At 39.5% G+C, this 19,591-nt stretch overlaps 1 protein-coding gene across 1 annotated transcript; it reads left to right on the top strand.

Moving 5' to 3' along the window:
• The first annotated feature begins 10,807 nt into the window (after positions 1–10,807).
• On the top strand, positions 10,808–14,439 carry cited4a (Cbp/p300-interacting transactivator, with Glu/Asp-rich carboxy-terminal domain, 4a). The gene is made up of 2 exons (XM_079484753.1): positions 10,808–10,911; positions 12,082–14,439. Exon 2 carries the CDS (start codon positions 12,092–12,094, stop codon positions 12,815–12,817), a length of 726 nt encoding a protein of 241 aa, XP_079340879.1. The 5' UTR covers positions 10,808–10,911; positions 12,082–12,091; the 3' UTR covers positions 12,818–14,439.
• The last annotated feature ends 5,152 nt before the right edge of the window (positions 14,440–19,591 follow it).

Genomic DNA, 19,591 nt, shown 5'->3' with positions numbered 1-19,591 from the left:
TTAAAACGTAAAAAACGTATGTCAATGTTGGGTTGGGGAAAAATGATGCTATATTTGTATAGTCATGTGATGCATGTTGCACTGGGCTTGTAGATGTGTCTGAGGAAGAGCTAGTTACAGGGTTTGTTGTAAATTAAAATGTTTTTCAGTTTTGGTTTGAATTTGTTGATCACGTATGAGTCGCTGCTGGAGGGACCTTGCGGACCTTTGGTTTGAATTAGACTTTGCTACTAAAGTGTTGTTGTGTGTAACATAGTGTAACGTGAATGATGATTGGTCCTTTTAGTGTCTGCCAGACATTGGCTTGACATCTGAGTGACTTTCCTTAAGGAAGTGCTAATGCATAATATCCCAGCAAACAGGAACTTCAGCAAATATTCTCTCAAATCTCACATAGTTCCTATCAATATTTTTCATTGCTAAAAGTTTTTAAAAAAATTGGTTCGGATTATTTTGTCATTGTAAGTAGAACATTAAAAACATTCAGAAATAATGTTTTCATTATTCAACATTTTCATAAAACTTATTTTTGTTATCTTTGATGGTGGCAGAATGGAAAGATTCATCGGCAGATATTAAAAGGCTTTCAAAATATTACCAGATACGAGATATATTGGTCTCAATGGTACACTGGTCTATCACTAGAAACATAAAAAACAATCAGACTTCATAAACCAGACATTCTCTATTGGCCGCGGGACGGATCCGGACCTTTGCTTTGTTTCATAGTGACCGCGAGACACAGCCTAATAAACCATTTAAAACATTTGACTATTTTGGTTGTTTAAAGTGCACGTGTTCACAACGGAGAATCACATCACACACGCTCCCAGGAACATTTATGTCATTTATATTTTGCCGCTATATCCTCTAATATCTTTATTTAGGGCCAAACGCGCTTCATTTTAACCCAGCGTGCACTGCTTCTCTCCCGCCAAAGAGCAGCAAACACGTGCTTATTTTAACAACACTAGAACAGACACGCAGAGCAGGTAAGTGGACACACAACAGTAAACTAAATGCTGCAATTTTTAAGTATTTGTATCCTGTTTACGGATACATGTATATCTGTTTACGGTTTGCTCAATGTCTCCAACCTTTCGACCGAAGTTATGAACCATTTTATCTACATTTAGCATTAGCATTATTGATCTGCATGTAACATTGGTGACCCTGAGAAAACCCAGGCTAAAGTCTCATAATCGAATTAATTTTTATATTAACAAGCATCAAAGATTAATTTCAAGCATTAATTTCACAAAGAATTTCATCTTTAACATGGCATTATTCAGTCTATTTTGAATATATTGTTGTTATATTTATACAGAATATTCTGCAGGATGATTTTATGTAGAAAACAGTAAAAAACTGTTGCTGGGTTTTTACAAGCAGGGTCACATTGAATAATGAACAATGTTCTTATTTGTAAATTGTTTAAAGATAGAAGTAGTTCTGGTATGAATTTTTTTGAAAAGGCTATAGTAAGTACATTTGTTTTATGTTTATGATAAGAGCGTTTTAATTGTTACATTGCTTTTGCTGTTTGCTGTTAATATTTACTAACATGAATGATCAGACTTCTATTAAGAGGGCATTCCCCAAAAGCCACAGAGCCTACAACACATACAATACATACGTACACACATACTGTGGATATCAAAATATAAAATAAATGGCCTGATAAAAGATCATATCTTTTATATATATATATATCCAAGTGGGCTAAACAGATTTTTGTTTTCTAGAAAATATTGTCTTGACCTCCCTTTGGAAGAAAATATAAAGATCGGACCTCTTGGAACTGTCATGAAAAGTAGTGATGCTCTGAAATATGTCTTCACGATACTGATTATTCCAAGTGATATCTGCCGATAAAGATTCTGAAGAATAAATGAATGGTTCTTAACTCTCTGAATGTTATTCATTCATATAATGACTATTAATACTAAACATCAAGCTGGTGATGTTTCTTAACATTTTCTATAAAGCGTTTCATTGGACGCGTGCACCTGGACTGCAGTTATCTTCAGGTCTGTGTTTGGCTAGTGCCGAATTATACAACTATTTATATTTAATTAATGTTATTTTAATATTAATCAAAATGATTTGAATGTATAATAATAAGGATTTGATTAATTGTGTTTAAATAAACCATATGGCACATTGACATTTAGTGGTTGAGTTGGTATCTAAATTCAAAATATTGGAGAAACAAGTTTAGCCGAGTAACGCTTCTTCTCTGGGTTTTATGCTTGTTATCATCAGAAAGAATCTACGGGTACTATATTGTTTGTGAATGTGTACCGGAAGTTAAGGGCAGTGCACTAAGGCGCAGTAACATTTGTTTTTGTTGTTGCTTTGAAACCGCCTATACAGGGGTATATAACGCCCCAGATCATTGGCTATTTTTAAACTATCAGCCGGTGGTGTGAAAATTTGCTTTCATTGACTGATACCGATTATTGGCTGATATATCGGTAATAAAAGTCCTACTATTATTTCATTGCCATGGTGTTTTAATTGTATTTCAAGATACATGGTATACTAACTATACCATGGGACTGCATTTTGTTTTGTGGGTGATATTTACAAGTAAAAATGAAGAAAATAGCCAAACAGACACAAAGGGACTGGGTCAGCAGTTATTTGCTATAGTCAGTCAGTAGAATTAGATGCAGACGCTGTGGCAGTATACAGATGCGGCAGTGTTCAGAGTCATTAAGGCTTTTCTCAGAAAGGGGATATCAGGTTGCCTGGCATGTTGCACCATACGGTGAGGGAGGGGAGTGTGTGTGTGAGTGTGTGTGTGTAGGAAGGGTCTGATCCTGTGGTTAAGAAGAGGGGGAGGTTGGAAGAGAAGCAGTGGTCTAACGGCTTTCTCTGAGTACAGCTGGAGGAAACCGGGTAGATGTGGGCGGAACAAACCCAAGCAGAGCAGGTGTGCATGTGAGAAAGAAAAACACAGCACACTACTGTAAGAAAAATACACCGCGTGTTCTTTGACACTACCTGCCATAACTCCATAGTGAGTTTGTAAAGTGCTAAATGATGCTGTGATTTAACAGCATTGTCCTGCAGAAACCACAAGCATCTTTGTCTGTATTACAGTCATCTCCTGTATTTTTACAGACTGAAGGTAATACTGTCATGTTCCCAGCATGCAGTGCACTGCCTTGTGTTTGTTGCCCTTATTACTTTGATATTCATAAATTCGTATTTCATTTCTTGTCATTGAGTTTTATATGCTCCGTTCTAAGAAAACCTGAATTTATTGTATGTGTTGTCTCATAATATTCGACATTACCGGGCTTACAAAGATTTGACAGTTCGGATCACAGTATTTCATTGTAAACGCTGTCAAAGGTTGTAAAGTCCGGGCAATATTTGTCATCGTGCATGTGCGTGCTGTTTGTTTGTGGAATAACAAGATATAGATATAAAGTCCCAAGCCACAACATGTCTCCTGGCTGTGGTGTATGATGCTTTCTCACAGACTTCACGTCGCAGACCACTCCCCCTCACGTGTCACTCTCTTTATCGCTCCGTCTCACCCAGCAGGAGCATGGATGCTTACTGCACGTGCCCATTGCAATTCACACTTTCTATTTGTGCATGCGATCGACTGCTTGTTACTCATTTACTTCATTAGCGAGACTACATGGCATTTCCCAGCGCAGATGTAAAACCAGTGTAGAAATGTTGCAACAGTCGAACGAACACAAAACCTTCGAAATCATTATGTGCTGCTGAGATAAGAACTGAAGTTCTTCTTATCCGAGGCCTTTGTGTAAGTGCTTTCTGGGGACACAGCTACTTTCACTTTTACACAAATGTTTGTTTGTGTGCTTGGCTCTGTTCATACCTGGCATTCACAATTGCTTACCAGAGACTCGTTGCTCTTCACACCTGGAACTAACATGCATCAGCTTTTGTGACTACATGCTTCATAGGTCAGTGTGGTGCTGCGTGTTCATAAAATGTGTGAAAGATGTACAAGTCGACACACAGTTTCTTGTGAACAGTTCGATGTTTTGAGCATGTGACATAAAAATGGGACCCTTACGCTTCTACTAGTCATAACAACCTATCCTCAAACTCTTCTGACCGTATAGGTTGTTCGTCACTTCCGACCCCTGAATGCGTTTTCTAAACTCGTGTCTCTTACTGCAGCAGAAGCCACAGAAACTTTCACCTTGATGTTTTGTGGGGTTTAGTCAAAGTGTGAAATGGAAGTTCTTGTGACTCTGAGTTGGTAGACCCTCGAGGTAACAGCACGAGAACAACTGCTTCGATTCAATTATCCCAAACGCCTGACAACTGCATATCTGTAAAGGCAAATGTTAATATTGGAAAATGCTTGGTAAGGGGCCGGGTACAAAGTTCACACATTACGTATAAACGTGCCTGCATTTTGATTGGTAGTGATGGTCAAATGTAATTTCATGTCTCTTTTTTTACGCCATATAGAGGATGCTTATCTTTAAAACGTAACTTTAGGTTGTTATAAACTGCCAGCCCAAATATCCAGTTTTGAGTCTTAAAATTGTGTTTCGTTTAACATAATTCCAATTTTCATGTGCATTCCCAGAATTGTTCAGGGGAATTGAGACTGATAAACAGATGAAACGGGCTGTTTGATATGTTGACATTGTGTTGAATAATGATCATCTTTAGCTATATCTACAGTATATAGTCTCAAAGTTAGTACAAGTTCCTTGACATATTTATCCATGTGAACACCCTTAATTACATGTTAAAATCCCACTAGAAGGGGCATAACCAAACACTGGGAACCAATTTAGGTCAACAACGTTTCCTTGCAAAATCTAGCAGACATTTTTATCATTTTGTTTATTTCTACAACTTCTTAGCACAAGGTCGTGTTATAGATTTCAAATGATGTTCAGCAGGTGACACAGAATGAAAATGTGGCTTGTGTAATGTTTCACAAAAACGTTTTGCAACTAAACAAAGTCCAACGTCCTCTTCACACAGAGCTGTGTCATAACCCGCCTCTGACCTACATGAACGCTGAATGCCAGATGTATCCAGGACAAGAGCCGGTCTTACCCAGTGTCTACACGCACACACACACACAGGGTGGAGAGAAAGAGAAAGAGAGAAAGCAAACACATCATGGGGTGGGGAAACCACATTCCTGGAGTGCTATGAATAGCTAATGGGATCCTGAGGGAGAAGTGAACCTGCTCTGAGATGTGGAGAGACATCGAGTGTACTCAAAGACATTCATGTCTGATGGGGCCAGCATATTGTTCACTGTTGTCTTATCTAAGAACCTTTTGAAGTTCAACAAAAAACGTCTTATTCGCGTTGTACTTCTTTAAAAAAACAGCTGTGCAGCGGTGCTTTCAAGAACCCAGAGACCAAACTCTTTATATTGGTTTCCTTAACCACAATGGAGCTTTTTCCATTTAAATATCTTTAAAAAAATAAATGTACTTAAATGTATTATTTTCTATTATATTTATTCAACCTATTTAGTTTCAAGCATAAATGTCTGGCATAAGAAAAAAATTTAAGGATATTCAAGATTTCTGAAAACAAGTCTTTTAAGAGCTTTTAAAGTCAATTTCTTGTTTATGTATGTTTCAATATTCTACTGCATTGTAAAAAAAAATCTTGTAAAAACAGTAAATTCCCGGCAGCTGGGGTGCCCTCAAAATACCATAAAATAACAGTTTTGTCACGTAAGATTACTTTTTTCCTGTTTTTCTTGTAAATTGGCAGTCTTTTCTAATTGCTTTTTTACTATTATTTATTTCAGAAATACAAGAAAGATCTGGAAAAAACACAGTAAAGTAACAGTTTTATACAGTAAACGTGGAAGTCTGTAAAACAAATAACGGTAATATTCTGTTTTTGTTACAGCATGGGGAGAAAAACTGATTAAAGAAATAGTTTTAGTAGTAACGAAATTAAAATGGTCTATATATTTTATTTTTTTCTCTCTGAAGTTTGTCACAGTGAAACAAGTAGGTCAATTTCATTTGTGTATTGGGAAATTAATTGTAAGTTGTAAACTTAAAAGTTGTCATGAAACTAATGGTTGAAGGGGAAAGATTGAACAAAAAGAGAGCTCTTCAACAAAGATTGCTGTCAAAGACATTTTATTTATAAAGTGATCAAATATAAACTTAGGATGTATTAAGGAAGTCAATAATGTTATTTCTGATTTGATGTTAAGTGTCACAACATCTGTGAATATTTTCAAAGCTAAACTCATCTCACAAGGCTTGTGGCTGAACACGAGTGCTGTTGTCAAACGTGACCTGCAGGTCTACTGGTTTTATACAGAAGTCCTCTTCACTTGTATTTAGTTGTTTCATTGTTTTAAGGTGAGTGTGACAATGAGCAATAAGAGATCACGGATCTCATGGCGGTGTAAATATTTACTGTTTTAAACGGAAAGGCCTCCAAAATATAAATACAAAAGAAAATTCAGTCTTCATAAAGACTGTAGCAGTCTAGCTTCAACAAGTTCTGCCGTTAAAGATGGCCATGTGATGTGTAAAGTAAGTCTGTTAAAAACCCATGAACACTCCAGAAAAAAACCTGATTCATTGTAAATCTCAAATGTCGTGCATGTCTCCATAAGCTAAGACATTGCTTGATGGTTTTTTTTGTCCTTTTTGGAGACTAACGGCCCCTGGTTATTCTTCTTATATTATAAGATCAAGTGAGCCTGAGACTTTAGAATGAACTATTATTATAAGGCAGACTATTTGCCTTTTAAAGTTGTGGATATTTAGGAGTTTGGGGGCCAGTATTGGGTAGATAAACTCATAGAGGGGGTCAAGGACCGGCGAATGAAATCAGCGAAGCAAAACATGACTTTAACACTACGAGACTCAGGCATGCAAGGTCTCACCCTCCCCCACATGTTGCTTTCTTTGTTCTGTCTCTTTCCCTTATGTCCTCTCTCTGTCTCTCTCTCACACACACACACACACACACACACACACACACACACACACAGTAATGTGGATAGACAAGAGCAGTGTGCAAATCTACTGCATATGCTGACTCATACAAGCACCATGCACAAACATTCACAAACACACTCGCACGCTCAAGCCACCCGAAACAAACATGGCCTCATCCTGGTTACCTGAAGCAACAGGTGAGAAGCTCCGCCCCCTGAGCTGATAAACTCATGGGGTGTGGAGGGATCTTTGTACACCACACAGCATGCAGCAGTAGTTACTATGTAGACTAGTGTGTGTTTGTTAAGCAAGCAAATAGAACAAAGTGTCTCTTATGAAACTGAAGCTGTGTCTTAATTCTCTCACTCATTCACCATCCCCTATGTAGCGCATGCTAAGTAGTCCACTATATGGGGAAGAAGTGAATGAAAAAGAGTGAACGATTTTGGACACCGACTTAATGTAACCTGCATCTGACAGTTCTGTTACATTCGTCAAAACACTTATATTACACCTGCGTGGCTTTATGGATTGTTTAATAAAATGGTAAAGTTATATTTTTCCATATTTGTCACATTTTTGTGTTCGTTTTTAATAAAGACAACAACAGAACCGTTTGCCAATTTTTTTTACATTTATAATGTTTAATGAAATGATTTAATGTATTTAAAATGAAACATCACACATTGATTTAATTCTCAAAAAGTAGAAAATAACCGTCAACAAGAACAAAGGATAAACGTAGTATAAGGTATAAACTGAATGTCGGACACCTGATATAGTGCACTAGATAGGGACGGATTCAGACACAGCTTGAGTTCAAATGTAAATCAACACTATATTCATTATAGCACAAAGCACTTGAACAACACAAGGACATGCACTTCTATTGATGTTAATGAGAGAGGTGTGTCAATAGGGTGTGTGAAAGTGATACCTGCAACAACACACAATTAAACATTCTCTTCACCCATCAGTAAATCATAATGAACATGTCTAGGTCCTTTTATTTTTTCCACTGGTTTGTCTCGTACCATATGCATATGACTTGATATCTTTAGTCGAACGCGAACATCTATTACAGGATCCAAAATGTTGAAGCTTCAAAAACATCCAGCACTTCTGCTTATTTATCACAGACACATTATCACTCTGTACATCACATTACAATCATAAGAATTCAGTGTGTGGTGTTAATGCAATAACCACTGAACCAAAGCTGTAAATGAAAGTAAAAATTATTTCTCTTGTTTTTGGATTTCAGACAGGCTATAGTTCAGGTACGTTTTGTGTGCAGTTTGCTTTATTACCTGTTGATTTCACACAAACCAAGGTCACATAAAACACCCGACGCAGACTTTGCGCATTGCTATGAAACTCCAAGCTACAAGCATCTTTACATTCAGTAAGGAATGTTTTCTCTTTTATGATGTTCAATGTTCAAAACCACACTGGCCAAACCTTAGATCACCACATTCTTTGAAAACAACTGATTTATCTTTGTTTCTCTGTCCACTCTGATCTCAGTGGGTTTCTGTACCGACTGGTGAGTGTATGTGCTAAACACAGCTGTGAAAATACTCACATCGCTTTTTATGAAATGTCACAGGGGGAAATATAGGCGCTGTTATGGAAATGCCTGACGCGCCACCTGCACATTATTGGGGATAATTTGTAGCGTTGCACACGTGTCAGAGGAGGCTTTCCATCGCTCTGACCTTTCTAGCTACGCCTTCATTTTCTCGCTCGACCATGCGGAAGGTCAAATGGGGCTCTAGTCTCAAATTGAACCTGTTGGTTGTAATTATACCTTCCAGATGACATTTTGTTAGTCCAGGCATGTAATTGTTTAGGAAAAACCTTATTAACCGTGTTGTTATGAAACCTAATGATTTAACACCAGTGAGGAGGATACAATGTCAAGTGTGTATTTTTCATTGTTTTGTTCAGTAAGTGAGCCATTCATACGCTGGCTGAAAGTGTTATTTTATTTTTATATTATTTGTGCTGTTTGTGTTGTTGTGCCTTCAGGTTTGGTAGGGTTATGCAAATGAGGTAATGCCGCTTACACACACCCAACAAAAATCTGTGTTGAGCACAGTTTGCACGCCACATTTCCTCATCGGCACAGATCGGCACAGTTCTGCTCAGCCATGTCATCCAGACACATGAAACGGATCTTTAAAATGACAAAAGTTCACTCAGCTGCTACAGTACATGAGCAGATCTGTCATGACTGGTTCTGTCCACTGGCTTTTAATTATTATAATGTCCGTTTTTGATGGTTTGAGAGGTTAATCCGCTGATCGAATGTGTTTGAGTCTTTCTTTGGTGTCAGAAGTGATGCAAAACTGCACACTTCTTCACATTATTAAAGTCTGCAAATGACATTAGAAAAATACATTTGTACACTCCATTAACAACCATGTTCACCTCAGGCTGTGTTTTTAAAGTGATTTAAGCTATTTCTTTCCCGTACGGTGTGTTTCTCGTAGCATATTCACATTATAAAAGTGCCGTGCTCTAAATAGGCCATTGTGGAGCTGTGCAATACACTGAGGTAAAGTCAATCCAGATTAGCAAGACAGGCTAATTTTATCTTGTTATTAGTTAGGCCGTCCGCTCTTGACACATTTTGACACCCCACAAGGAACTGCATAAAGAATTTCAGCACTGAACTGAAAGTGAGTTACAGCTGGAGTTACAGAAATATATCGTAAAATTATCGTTTTTCCTGTAAAATGACCAATTATAAGAATATAGAGATAGTTTCCTCCTGTAATTTCTGTTTCTGTAATTTCACAGAATTTATTTTTTAACATGGGAAATCTGTGAAGCAAAAAAAACAGTGTATGTTTTCTGAGGATAGTATGATGATATTCTGCCGGTGGGATGATGAAGTGTTCACCAAGACACTATAATTATGCGGTTAGTGAAAACAGTCCACCCCCGAGTCTCAAGAATAGAAATGGCTTGAGTTCCTCCTTCTGTCCGAGTTTATAAGTTCTAATGTGTTTTATTGTCCGCCACGCATAATGTATATATCGGATCACTTGGGAGAGTATATGACAGCATGCAAGCAGCATGATTTGAGTTATGATTTGTGTCCATACTGCAAATGCTGCGTGTTACACTCCAACATGTAGCTGCTTCAGGATTCATTTACACATTAACAAAAGACACAATAGAAAACAAAAAGAGAATGCAGAGAGAGAGAGAGAGAGAGAGAGAGAGAGAGAGAGAGAGAGAGAGAGAGAGATTGTACCTACATGTCTGGTTGCCACATTCCTTTCTGCATGACTATTTCTTGTCTTGAATGCCACATGTGAAAGTGTGTGTGAACTTTTAAAATATAAGTATAGTATATAGAGCTGGTGTCAGTCCATTTGCACATGTTTTACATCAGCAGCTTGTTTCTGACTTTCTGTTTAAAATGGTAAACATTGATTTGCATAAGAGAAGAAAAGACACCACCTGTGTTTCTGTTATACCACAGCAAAGACTGGGTGCCAAATTGAAGAATTGTCCAACGAGGACTTTGTCATAAATAACATCATCAGTCATAAAGCCGTGGTCAAAGAGTTTTCTGCGTCGGCCCACAAATGCATGTAATGACGATCATAAACTCATCAAATCCTCAGGTGAACATATGAATAATAAAAAAAAGATATGCGATGAATGATATTTGGGTTGATGTGTTATTGCTGAGGACTTACACTGCACATAAAAATGAAGGCCGTGTGAGCAATTGACCAGTGACGTCTAAGATTAGAAGAAGAGCCAATCACAGCAGAGGGGGGGAGGGGTTAGAGATAGCCCCGCCCACTCTCTATGTCTATGTATGTGTGTGTGTAATCCCTGCTGGCTCAGAAAGCGCTCAGCAGCACACAGTGGATGTACGTAGGACGGCTTTAAAGAGACACGCAAGACAAAAGAGCATCTTTACAAGAACATCATCGATTTCACGGTATGTGTTTCATTTCAGCTCATCACTCTTATGTTCTGCTTCGTTGACTGGATCTGCTTTTTCATTTAGAAGAGTAACATATGTGTGATACTGTATTTCAAACCTCTATGTTATGTCACAGATTGAATAATAATTCTAATATTGGACACATGATTGGAGAGTTTAAGTGTTCTTTTTGTAGTTTGGTTTAGCAGGTGTTCAACTCTAAATATGTCATTTTAATATTTTTGACCTAAATGTGTTTTGTGTTACATTGTGTCAGTGAAACGGTACATGGTATAGTAAGTTATTGTCAGCGTCCTTTAGTGTCAGTCTCTCTATTATTATTTACTTTATGGAGAATACATGTATTTTAGTGGAGCTGATCAGTGTAGGAGACGCTTCAAGTTTTCTATAAATACAAAGTGCATTTAGTGTAGTCTACATGTTAAATGCAGGTTTTACAGTGATCCTGAAAGTTTCATTTCTCAACACAGTCTGACCTAATTTTAGTAGCGATAGAAAGCATTTCTTTATGTAGAGAGACAAAGAGAGATATGAGTTGAGGTCAACCCCATAAAACTTTTTTCTGTCATCTCTTACATTTATTTAATCTTAGATTGAAATGGCCCTTCCAAAAAGAAGTTAATAAGCCCACTACGATCTGCAGCTCTGGACCTATCGAATGAATCCTTAACAACACCTTTACTAACAATGAATCAGACTGTGGTTTTGAAAATATAAAAGAAGAGACGACTGGTTTGAAATAGGAAGAAGGATCTTCATCAGTGTTGTGGTATTTGCGATGAACAGTTCATTATAGTTGCATTTTCAGTTTGAATCCAAAACACTTCTTCCAAAATCCTAAACGCTGTCCTGTTTGGCGAGTAGATCACATCAATGGTTTCTTTTTGTCACTTTCTCATGCTGGCATGTGTCAGGCAGCAGGTTGGCTGGCTTTGTTTGCTGAGCACTTTGCGCATCCATGCCGCATGTTATTGTTTCTCCAGGAGGCTCCCGTAGACTCTAAATCGTCTGTGAAGAGCTCTATTGCTGCTTTCTTCAAGTGTATAAGAGCATTTGGAAGCGCTTAAGTCAACTGCGATCGATTTAGAAACATGAAAATTCCTTATGTTAGGTTTACATTGTTGTCTGCTCCCCATTGCTAACATTCCTCTCATATCTTTGCAGTTGAGAAGCCATGGCCGAACACATGATGATGCCCATGACCCACGGCTCTGTAGGTGGAGGCCTGCACGGGTATCGCATGGGGATGAACGGCCCTTCCCCACACGGACCCCAGGCCGGCCTGCGGACCCTTCCCAACGGACAGCTCATGCACTATGGCAGGGTTCCTCAGAGCTCCATGGAAGCAGCCATGAGGCAGAGGAATGCGATGAACGGCGTCATGAACGGTCACATCAATGGCCAGATGGGCGGAGGACACCCCCACCAAATGCAGCAAGCCAACATGATGTATGGGGGGCCGAGTCCCCAGCAGCAGCAGCAGCAGCAGGTACATCCTCAGGCACAACATCATCATATGCACCAGAACCCACAGCAGTACATGGGCGGTGGAGGTCTCACAGCATCTCAACAGCTCATGGCTAGCATGCATCTTCAGAAACTCAACACCCAGTACCACGTACACCCCCACGGGCCCATCAACGGGCACCACATGGGAAACGTCCAGCACAGAATGGGTCCGGCTCAGCTGGCGGGTATGCAGATGGGGATGGGTGGCCCGGCGTTGGGCCACAACATCATGGACATGGACTTGATTGATGAGGAGGTTCTGACGTCCTTAGTGCTGGAGCTCGGCTTGGACCGCATCCAAGAACTGCCTGAGCTTTTTCTAGGACAAAATGAGTTTGACTTTTTCTCGGACTTTGTGTGCAAGCAGCAGCCCAGTACTGTCAGCTGCTGAAGGGACCGTCGAAGGTTCTGGTCCCCCGAGCAGAGAAAGGCTTCAATCACCAAGACAATGTCAGAATTAAGCGTTTCTCTCTATGTCTGTGAAGCTGTGCTATGCATATTGTAGTGCACACTGACCTGATCTGTTTGCTCTTTAAGAATACTTGGCAAAGATTTTGAAGAAGAACTGGGTACTAAGATTGGCCAGGTGAAGTTTGGCTTTTAGGTCTTGTCCCTTCAGGTTGATGTTGACCGACTGCCCCAGGGTCGAATGTATATTCACATGGTGGAAAAAGAAGTCTGTGTGGAACAACGCAGAAGCCGCTTTGCCACCTAGGGGGCAGTTGGAATCAATAGCATTTAGAAATGTATTTATGTATGATGCCTAGCAAAAAGCAGACAAATCTGCCTTTTGTCAAAGTAACCCCAAGACTTGAAAGGTGATGTTTGTGTGGGAAATGAAGGCTGGTACTTCAAACTAGGTGAAGATGACTTTAAAAAAGAGCTCTTAATGATGTTTGAAATGGTAAACGGGATGATGATGTTTCTTTTTTCTGCTTGTAGTCGATTCAACACTCATGTGTCCTTTATTCTGAGGTATATATTTCTGAGTAAATGTTGAGTCTGATCTCCCTGCACATGAGTCTGAACTGAAGAACTGCCTTATAGTGTCTTACACCATACTGATACTGCTTACTACTCACCGTAGACACTCTTACCTCGAACCACGGATAGAGGTTTCTTGTTTTTGTATGTTTTAAAGAGAAAAAGATGGACCTCAGTTCTCATCAGACCACAAACGTGTGACTTCACTTTCGTCTAAATCATCTCGAATGTCAACATTGCTCAACTGTTGTTTGATGCTCACCATTGTACCAATTCCTTGATTTGTCAGGTCATGTCAGATTGTCCACAAATGACAAAATTGACTTTTTGTTCATTGTGTTGTGGTGGGTTGAGGAGTTTGAGAACTTCCTGTGGTGTTGTGTTGGTAGTTTGTTCTGTTCAGGACTCTGTGGGGGTTGGGTTGGTATAGAAATAGCACAGCATACAGTACTAGTAGGTTAATCTGTTCCATCAGAGCTAGAGCCCCAGGCTGGCTCGTTTGTGTACGTACAGCATCAGACGAGTGCACAATGGCCACCGAAATAGAGAAAAAAAACACAAAGAAGGAAACAGACAAAACCAAACGGCTCATATCTTGTGTTCTGTAACTCTAATTTGGCTGGTTGTTTGGGGATTTATAACATAATGAGGGATATTAAGCTTATCACATTGATTCGGTTTGTTGTATTTTCTGTATCTGTACACTACGGTGTCTTCCCTAGTTTCTGTGTTCTTTTCTTTGCCACGCTTAGAAATTTGAGTAAATGGTATCATGTAACAGGAAAAACATTTTTTTTGTTAAAGAAGGAATGTTTGACTTTGAAATGTTGACCCTCGTAACCTCCCCACAGATCAGTTCAGAGTGTCCACAGCAGGTTGGTTTTGTCTGGACACAAATGAGATTGTATGTTCTCTTCCAAACCGTTGCTGTTATTTACTGTTGCTGTGCTCCCTCAAATGCTTTTTAAATGTTGTTGATTCTATCTTAAGAAAATGTATTTATTTTCATTGAAAATAAAATATTTATTTAAAAAAGTCAATTCATTTCATTTTGTTCCCAAAACATCTTGCACAAAGGCTTTTCACTTAAGTTTGATTTAAATTGCACTTTTCACAATTTTCACTGTTGTATTTCAGCTTTACACACATTATGATATAAAAATAATAATACAGTAATACATTCATAAAAAACACATTATATGGTATTAAAATACATGGTATAATTGCACGTTTTTCTGTTTCTGCAAAGTACATAGATGAAACTTATCTGAAATACTGTGTTGATATTAAATAAATAATTTAAAACATACAAATCTTGGAATTATAAAAACAGAGATCTGTCATTTCCATGAGTATTCCAAATTGAATCAATGCAAGCAAGATAATCATGGGTCAAAAGTTAATGTAAAGAAAACAATGGACACTGTGGTGTGCATTTTGGGATTCCTTTTTTTTAAAAGAATATTTATTGGATCTTTGAGTCAAGCAAATCAGCCACGATATTATAAATGAATCTGTTGTAAAGAGACAACAGTGCAGCCGTAAGAAACAAAAATACTGACAAAGCCTACAAAATACAAAATCTGGAAATTCAAGATATGCAAAGTAAGGTGACTCTAAATGAACCGCAACAGCAAAATAAATCAGCCACAAAAATGTTCCTGCTTTTGTTTATTCAAGTTTTTGTATTGATGGAAATGAAATATAATATCCATTACTATGTCTTCAGATGTGTATTAAGACCTTACATAATTTATTATGAATGAGCTTTTTCTATCTACATTCACGGCGGGTCCCTTTACGTGGAATTCACCGTGTTGTTTCTACAGTAGCCCTAAACAGACAATACTTCCTTTTGCAAAGAAGTGAAAACATCATAAATTTCATACACTGGCCCTTTAAGAATATACTTCTGACTCATAATTTTTTGCCACCTATGTATTTTAGTCGTTGCAAGATCAAAATACATCTTGGCATAATCGTGTGTATATCTTCAGTGTTTTTTCATCACAGGTGCTTCATGTACAGGTATCTCTTGAGATCTGTCATCCAGGGAGTGGATGTTCTGCAGCCGATGATCTAATCCATCTTATTCATTCACGTCTGAGCGTCTCATCTGACGGACAATCGCTCACGGCCTCTAACTTTCTTCTGTGTCACACACACCAGACTCCATCTACATATAATCCATAAAACAGGGATGGGCTGTAACCTGTTACCAGACACTGAATACAGATACTGTACCATACCAGTCACCAGGACAATACTAGCCAATGCTATCCTACCAAAAGCTTATTTTCATCTATAACAATTCACCAAAATCCACATTAACCGGGACGATCACATTGAAAAGATTGTAAACCTGCATGTTAATAAAATAACAGTCTCAACACACAGCCATATATTTCACTGTCTGACACCTTCTTCAACCCAGACGGCAAACCAGTTCAAAAGTCTGAGACACGTCTGAAAAGGGTTTGATCTTTGATAACCTAACAATCATTTGACATTTTAATCATTGGTTTAATGTAATAATATATACTTTTGCGTAGTCATTTTAGCAGTAGCACTAATCCAAAGCGTTTTACAGTTATTATAGGCTCAGTCCCGCTGGAGTAACCTGAGGTTAAGACTGTGTCTGAAACAGAACACACTTCCTACTATTACCTGTCTATCTATGCAGGATTTGATGTTTTCTGTTCAAAGCTTCAGATTTCTTGAATGCTTTAAATTACCTGTTACACTTGCCAGAATATGCAGTACAAAACTGTTGGGAGTACTGTCGTGAGTACACTTGACATTCACCTTATAAACTTGAAGAAATATAATTTAATTTATATTTTGTAAAAATGTAATGTAACAAGAACATGAGTGTAATATAGCATGTTGCTATTTCAAATGTTTATTGTTGAGAATGCTTCTCATATGTTTTTTAAAAAGCATTAAAGTCACTGTTCGCCAACTCTCTAATTTTATGGGATGTTGTAGTGTTTTTCTATACGTGACTAATCTGTGCAATTCGTACTTCTTTATTCATGTGTCTAAAATCTTTCATAAAAAACATTAACCTCCTCCCAACTTCCTGTCACGAGGAATGGCGTGAGGGTGGAGCTATCAGAGACGGATTTCTGCCCAGGAAAAAACTGCAGCGTTAACAAATAGCATGATGGTAAGGTGTGTTTTTGGTTACACTCCTCCTCAAGTCTTTCTCACATTCCCCAAATAACCCAGTTTGCATGCCCGCTGGCTTCTCACATATTGAAGAACAGGAAATAACAGCGAATTTGCGTTTGTGTCCGAGGCATTTTGTTAGCAACTCCCGACCTTCAACTATTAAATCAGTTCACGATAGACGAAAATCAAGTCCCATCCTACATTTATTATTTCTAATTTCAAAAGCCTTTTCACTCAGATACGTCACATTAAACACATTCTCAATCCCGGCTTGAGATTAGCACTCCTCGTACAAGTAAAGGCACGAGGAAGAAGAAAGAAATAAAACATTCAGGTCTCAGCTGGTTATGTTATATTTTTAACCCCCTTAATCTCTCAGATTTTCATGCTCATTGCTCAAAGTTGCAGAACTGCTAGTTGCTATGTGGGTATCATCATATAAGTGTTCTAAAGCTTACCTAGTAGTTGCATAGCTTCTGTGTTGTCAACATGCTGTTGTCCTTAGCTCAAGTATATCTTGCCGTCGTTCTTTTTTGTTTAAAAGCACTCCTTGCTGCTGCCACTCTTTTTTAAATGCTTAAGAGTACTCCCTTGCTGCCGCTCCTTGTAAATGCTTGAGACAAAGATATTAAGATTAACAAGATGCGCTTCTGCTGTTTCACGAGTTTGCCTTGCAGATAATAAGGTGGGAGGGAAAGTATGCGTATTTGGCGTGCTGTCCAGGGGCGAGGGCTCCGAGCTCATCGATTCTCCCCGAACTCGGAGGACCTGCCCCTTGACTGGGGAGAGGGCTGAGGTGAAATGGACTAGAGGTGTGGAGTCAGGGTGGAGGAGGGTTCTTGCAAGACATTCAGGAAAATGGAGGCAAGTCGGCTTGACTTTTTATAGGGCTGATAGAATGATTGCTGTGATTGCTAATCGAAAAGCCAGCTGAGTAAATTGATTGCTGTGATTGCTAATTGAAAGCCAGCCAAGTTAGTTATCTGCTCCTCCTGAACCTTCTTAATAAAACATAATTTCATGATTTTGCCTCGCAGATTATAAGGTGGGACAGATAGTATGCGTATTTGGCGTGCTGTCCCTGGGTGAGACAGTGGTGGAGATTTCAGAGCCTCTTGGAAATCCAAAGAAGAGTGGAGAGAAGAAGGCCATGGGCATGAGGGAAGGAGGGGAAGCTGGAGGCCGGGGCCTGAGTCGCTAACGGAAGAAACCTCTCGTTAGTGGAAGACAGCGGTGGCGCTTGCTAAGAGCTTGGATACGGGAAGGAGTGTATGTAATCTGGGGCAGGTGGCAGAGGCAGCCTCACGCTTGGGTCCGCTCCTTGGGCAAAGGCAGATGGAAAGTCAGGAGGAGAGGCAGCCAGGGCATGTGCCACTAACGGAGGCAGCCTCACGCTTTGGTAAGCCCCTGGGGCAAAAGTGGAAGAAAAGTGAAGTAAGATCTGCGCCACCAGCGGAGGTGTGCTTGAGCTGCTGAGGCGGCTTGTGGCGATGTGGGCAAGCAATGGCGCTGGGAAGGTGCTTGTCTTAGTGGAGAAGCTGTCTGGGGTGCGGCCCGAGGCTTGCCAAGGACCGGTACTGAAGCCTGACGACCGTAGGCCCTTTCTCGTGAGGGCAGGAGTAGGGGTTTGATCAGGATGTGGTTGTGATCAAATGTAGTCTTGTGTAACCGGAACTTTATACTGAAGATCTGGGAAATTTTGGCCGGGGACAAGCCCAAGAACCCATGTGACTGACAGGTATGCAATGATGTTTAGTTTTGCAATGTTTATGAAAACGTCAGTGTTTATAATAATAGCAAGATGTATACATGAAAACAGTGGGGAGAGCTGTGGGGGAGTTAGCTCCGTCCGCTTCAGTCGTGAAACTTGTCGTGAGGGCTCCGGGGACGTGAGAGGACTGGTGCTCTGTGGGTAGTAAAGAGTACCTGCCGATCGTTAGCCGCTGGTCTCTGAAAGGAGAAAACAGAAACACGTTGAAAACTAGCAGAGAACAAGCTCACCCTTCCTTCTTCCTCTGCCATTTCTATGGGGTGAGCTTGAAGGGGAACAGGTGCCAACGATCGGCAGGTGCGGTGGCTTGATTGTGCCATTTCCTTGGCAACGCTGATTTGTTAGTGGCACGCTCTCCACACAGACATGAGACAAGGGAGATCTTGCGCTTAAAGCATTGGTTGGATACGCTGATACATTCCACTGTTTACGTTCACTTAGACGTAATGGCTGCGTGAGTTATTTTGGCCAAGAAGTGAGTATGAACAGCATTGCTACATATGTATGCAGAAAACGTATGCACGCTGGATACTGTCAAGTTGTAGATAACCAGCAGGCACTCTCGGAAGCGCCGTTTAAATGTACTAATCTCCAGTAAGCTTACGGTTGGCCCGCTGAACAGTACAGGCGCCAAGAAAAATTCGCCTTTGCGCTTGGGAATTGTACTCCCCTGGTTCTTTGCGTATCGGCGTGCTCATCGGTTAAAAAAACTAATAAACAAAGTTTATGGATAACAAATAGTAACAGTATCAGTAATATGGCATGGAATTTTGAGTATATTAAAGTGACTGAATGGAACAGAATACGGCGATCTTGCGAGCAGGAACGACATATTGTTTACAAATGCTAGCATCTGAGAACTTGTGTCCCGTTAGCAGCGAGCTAGCATGCAGCCAGTAATCGCATCCAGAAATGAAGAAGGCAATGAGGGCAAACATAAAACATGCAGGTTTGCCAAATAACTCCCCCAATCTGTTGGGATGTGAAAATGTTTACTTGTTCGGATCGGGCCTGTTGCGAGTTCTTTATGCTCTAAACAAGTGTTCGTGCGTCATGCTATATTATAGTCATAAAAAGTCAATAAAAGCCTATGGTAATCACAGCAATTTCTGGGTCAATATATCGGTAAAACAAGTACTTATGTCATGATTCTGCCTAATCTTGTCTTGGTGTTCTGGTCTAGGGGCAGAATCATGACAGACCTACGTGTTTTATGTGGAGAGAAACATATTATTG

This window comes from Barbatula barbatula, assembly GCF_947034865.1.
Source record: "Barbatula barbatula genome assembly, chromosome: 21".
In the NCBI taxonomy this organism is placed as follows: Eukaryota; Metazoa; Chordata; class Actinopteri; order Cypriniformes; family Nemacheilidae; genus Barbatula; species Barbatula barbatula.
This window is presented reverse-complemented; position numbering and strand designations above follow the sequence as displayed.

Excerpts from the sequence above, each read along its gene's own strand:
- cited4a (XM_079484753.1), top strand. The coding sequence starts at position 12,092 with ATGGCCGAACACATGATGATGCCCATGACCCACGGCTCTGTAGGTGGA.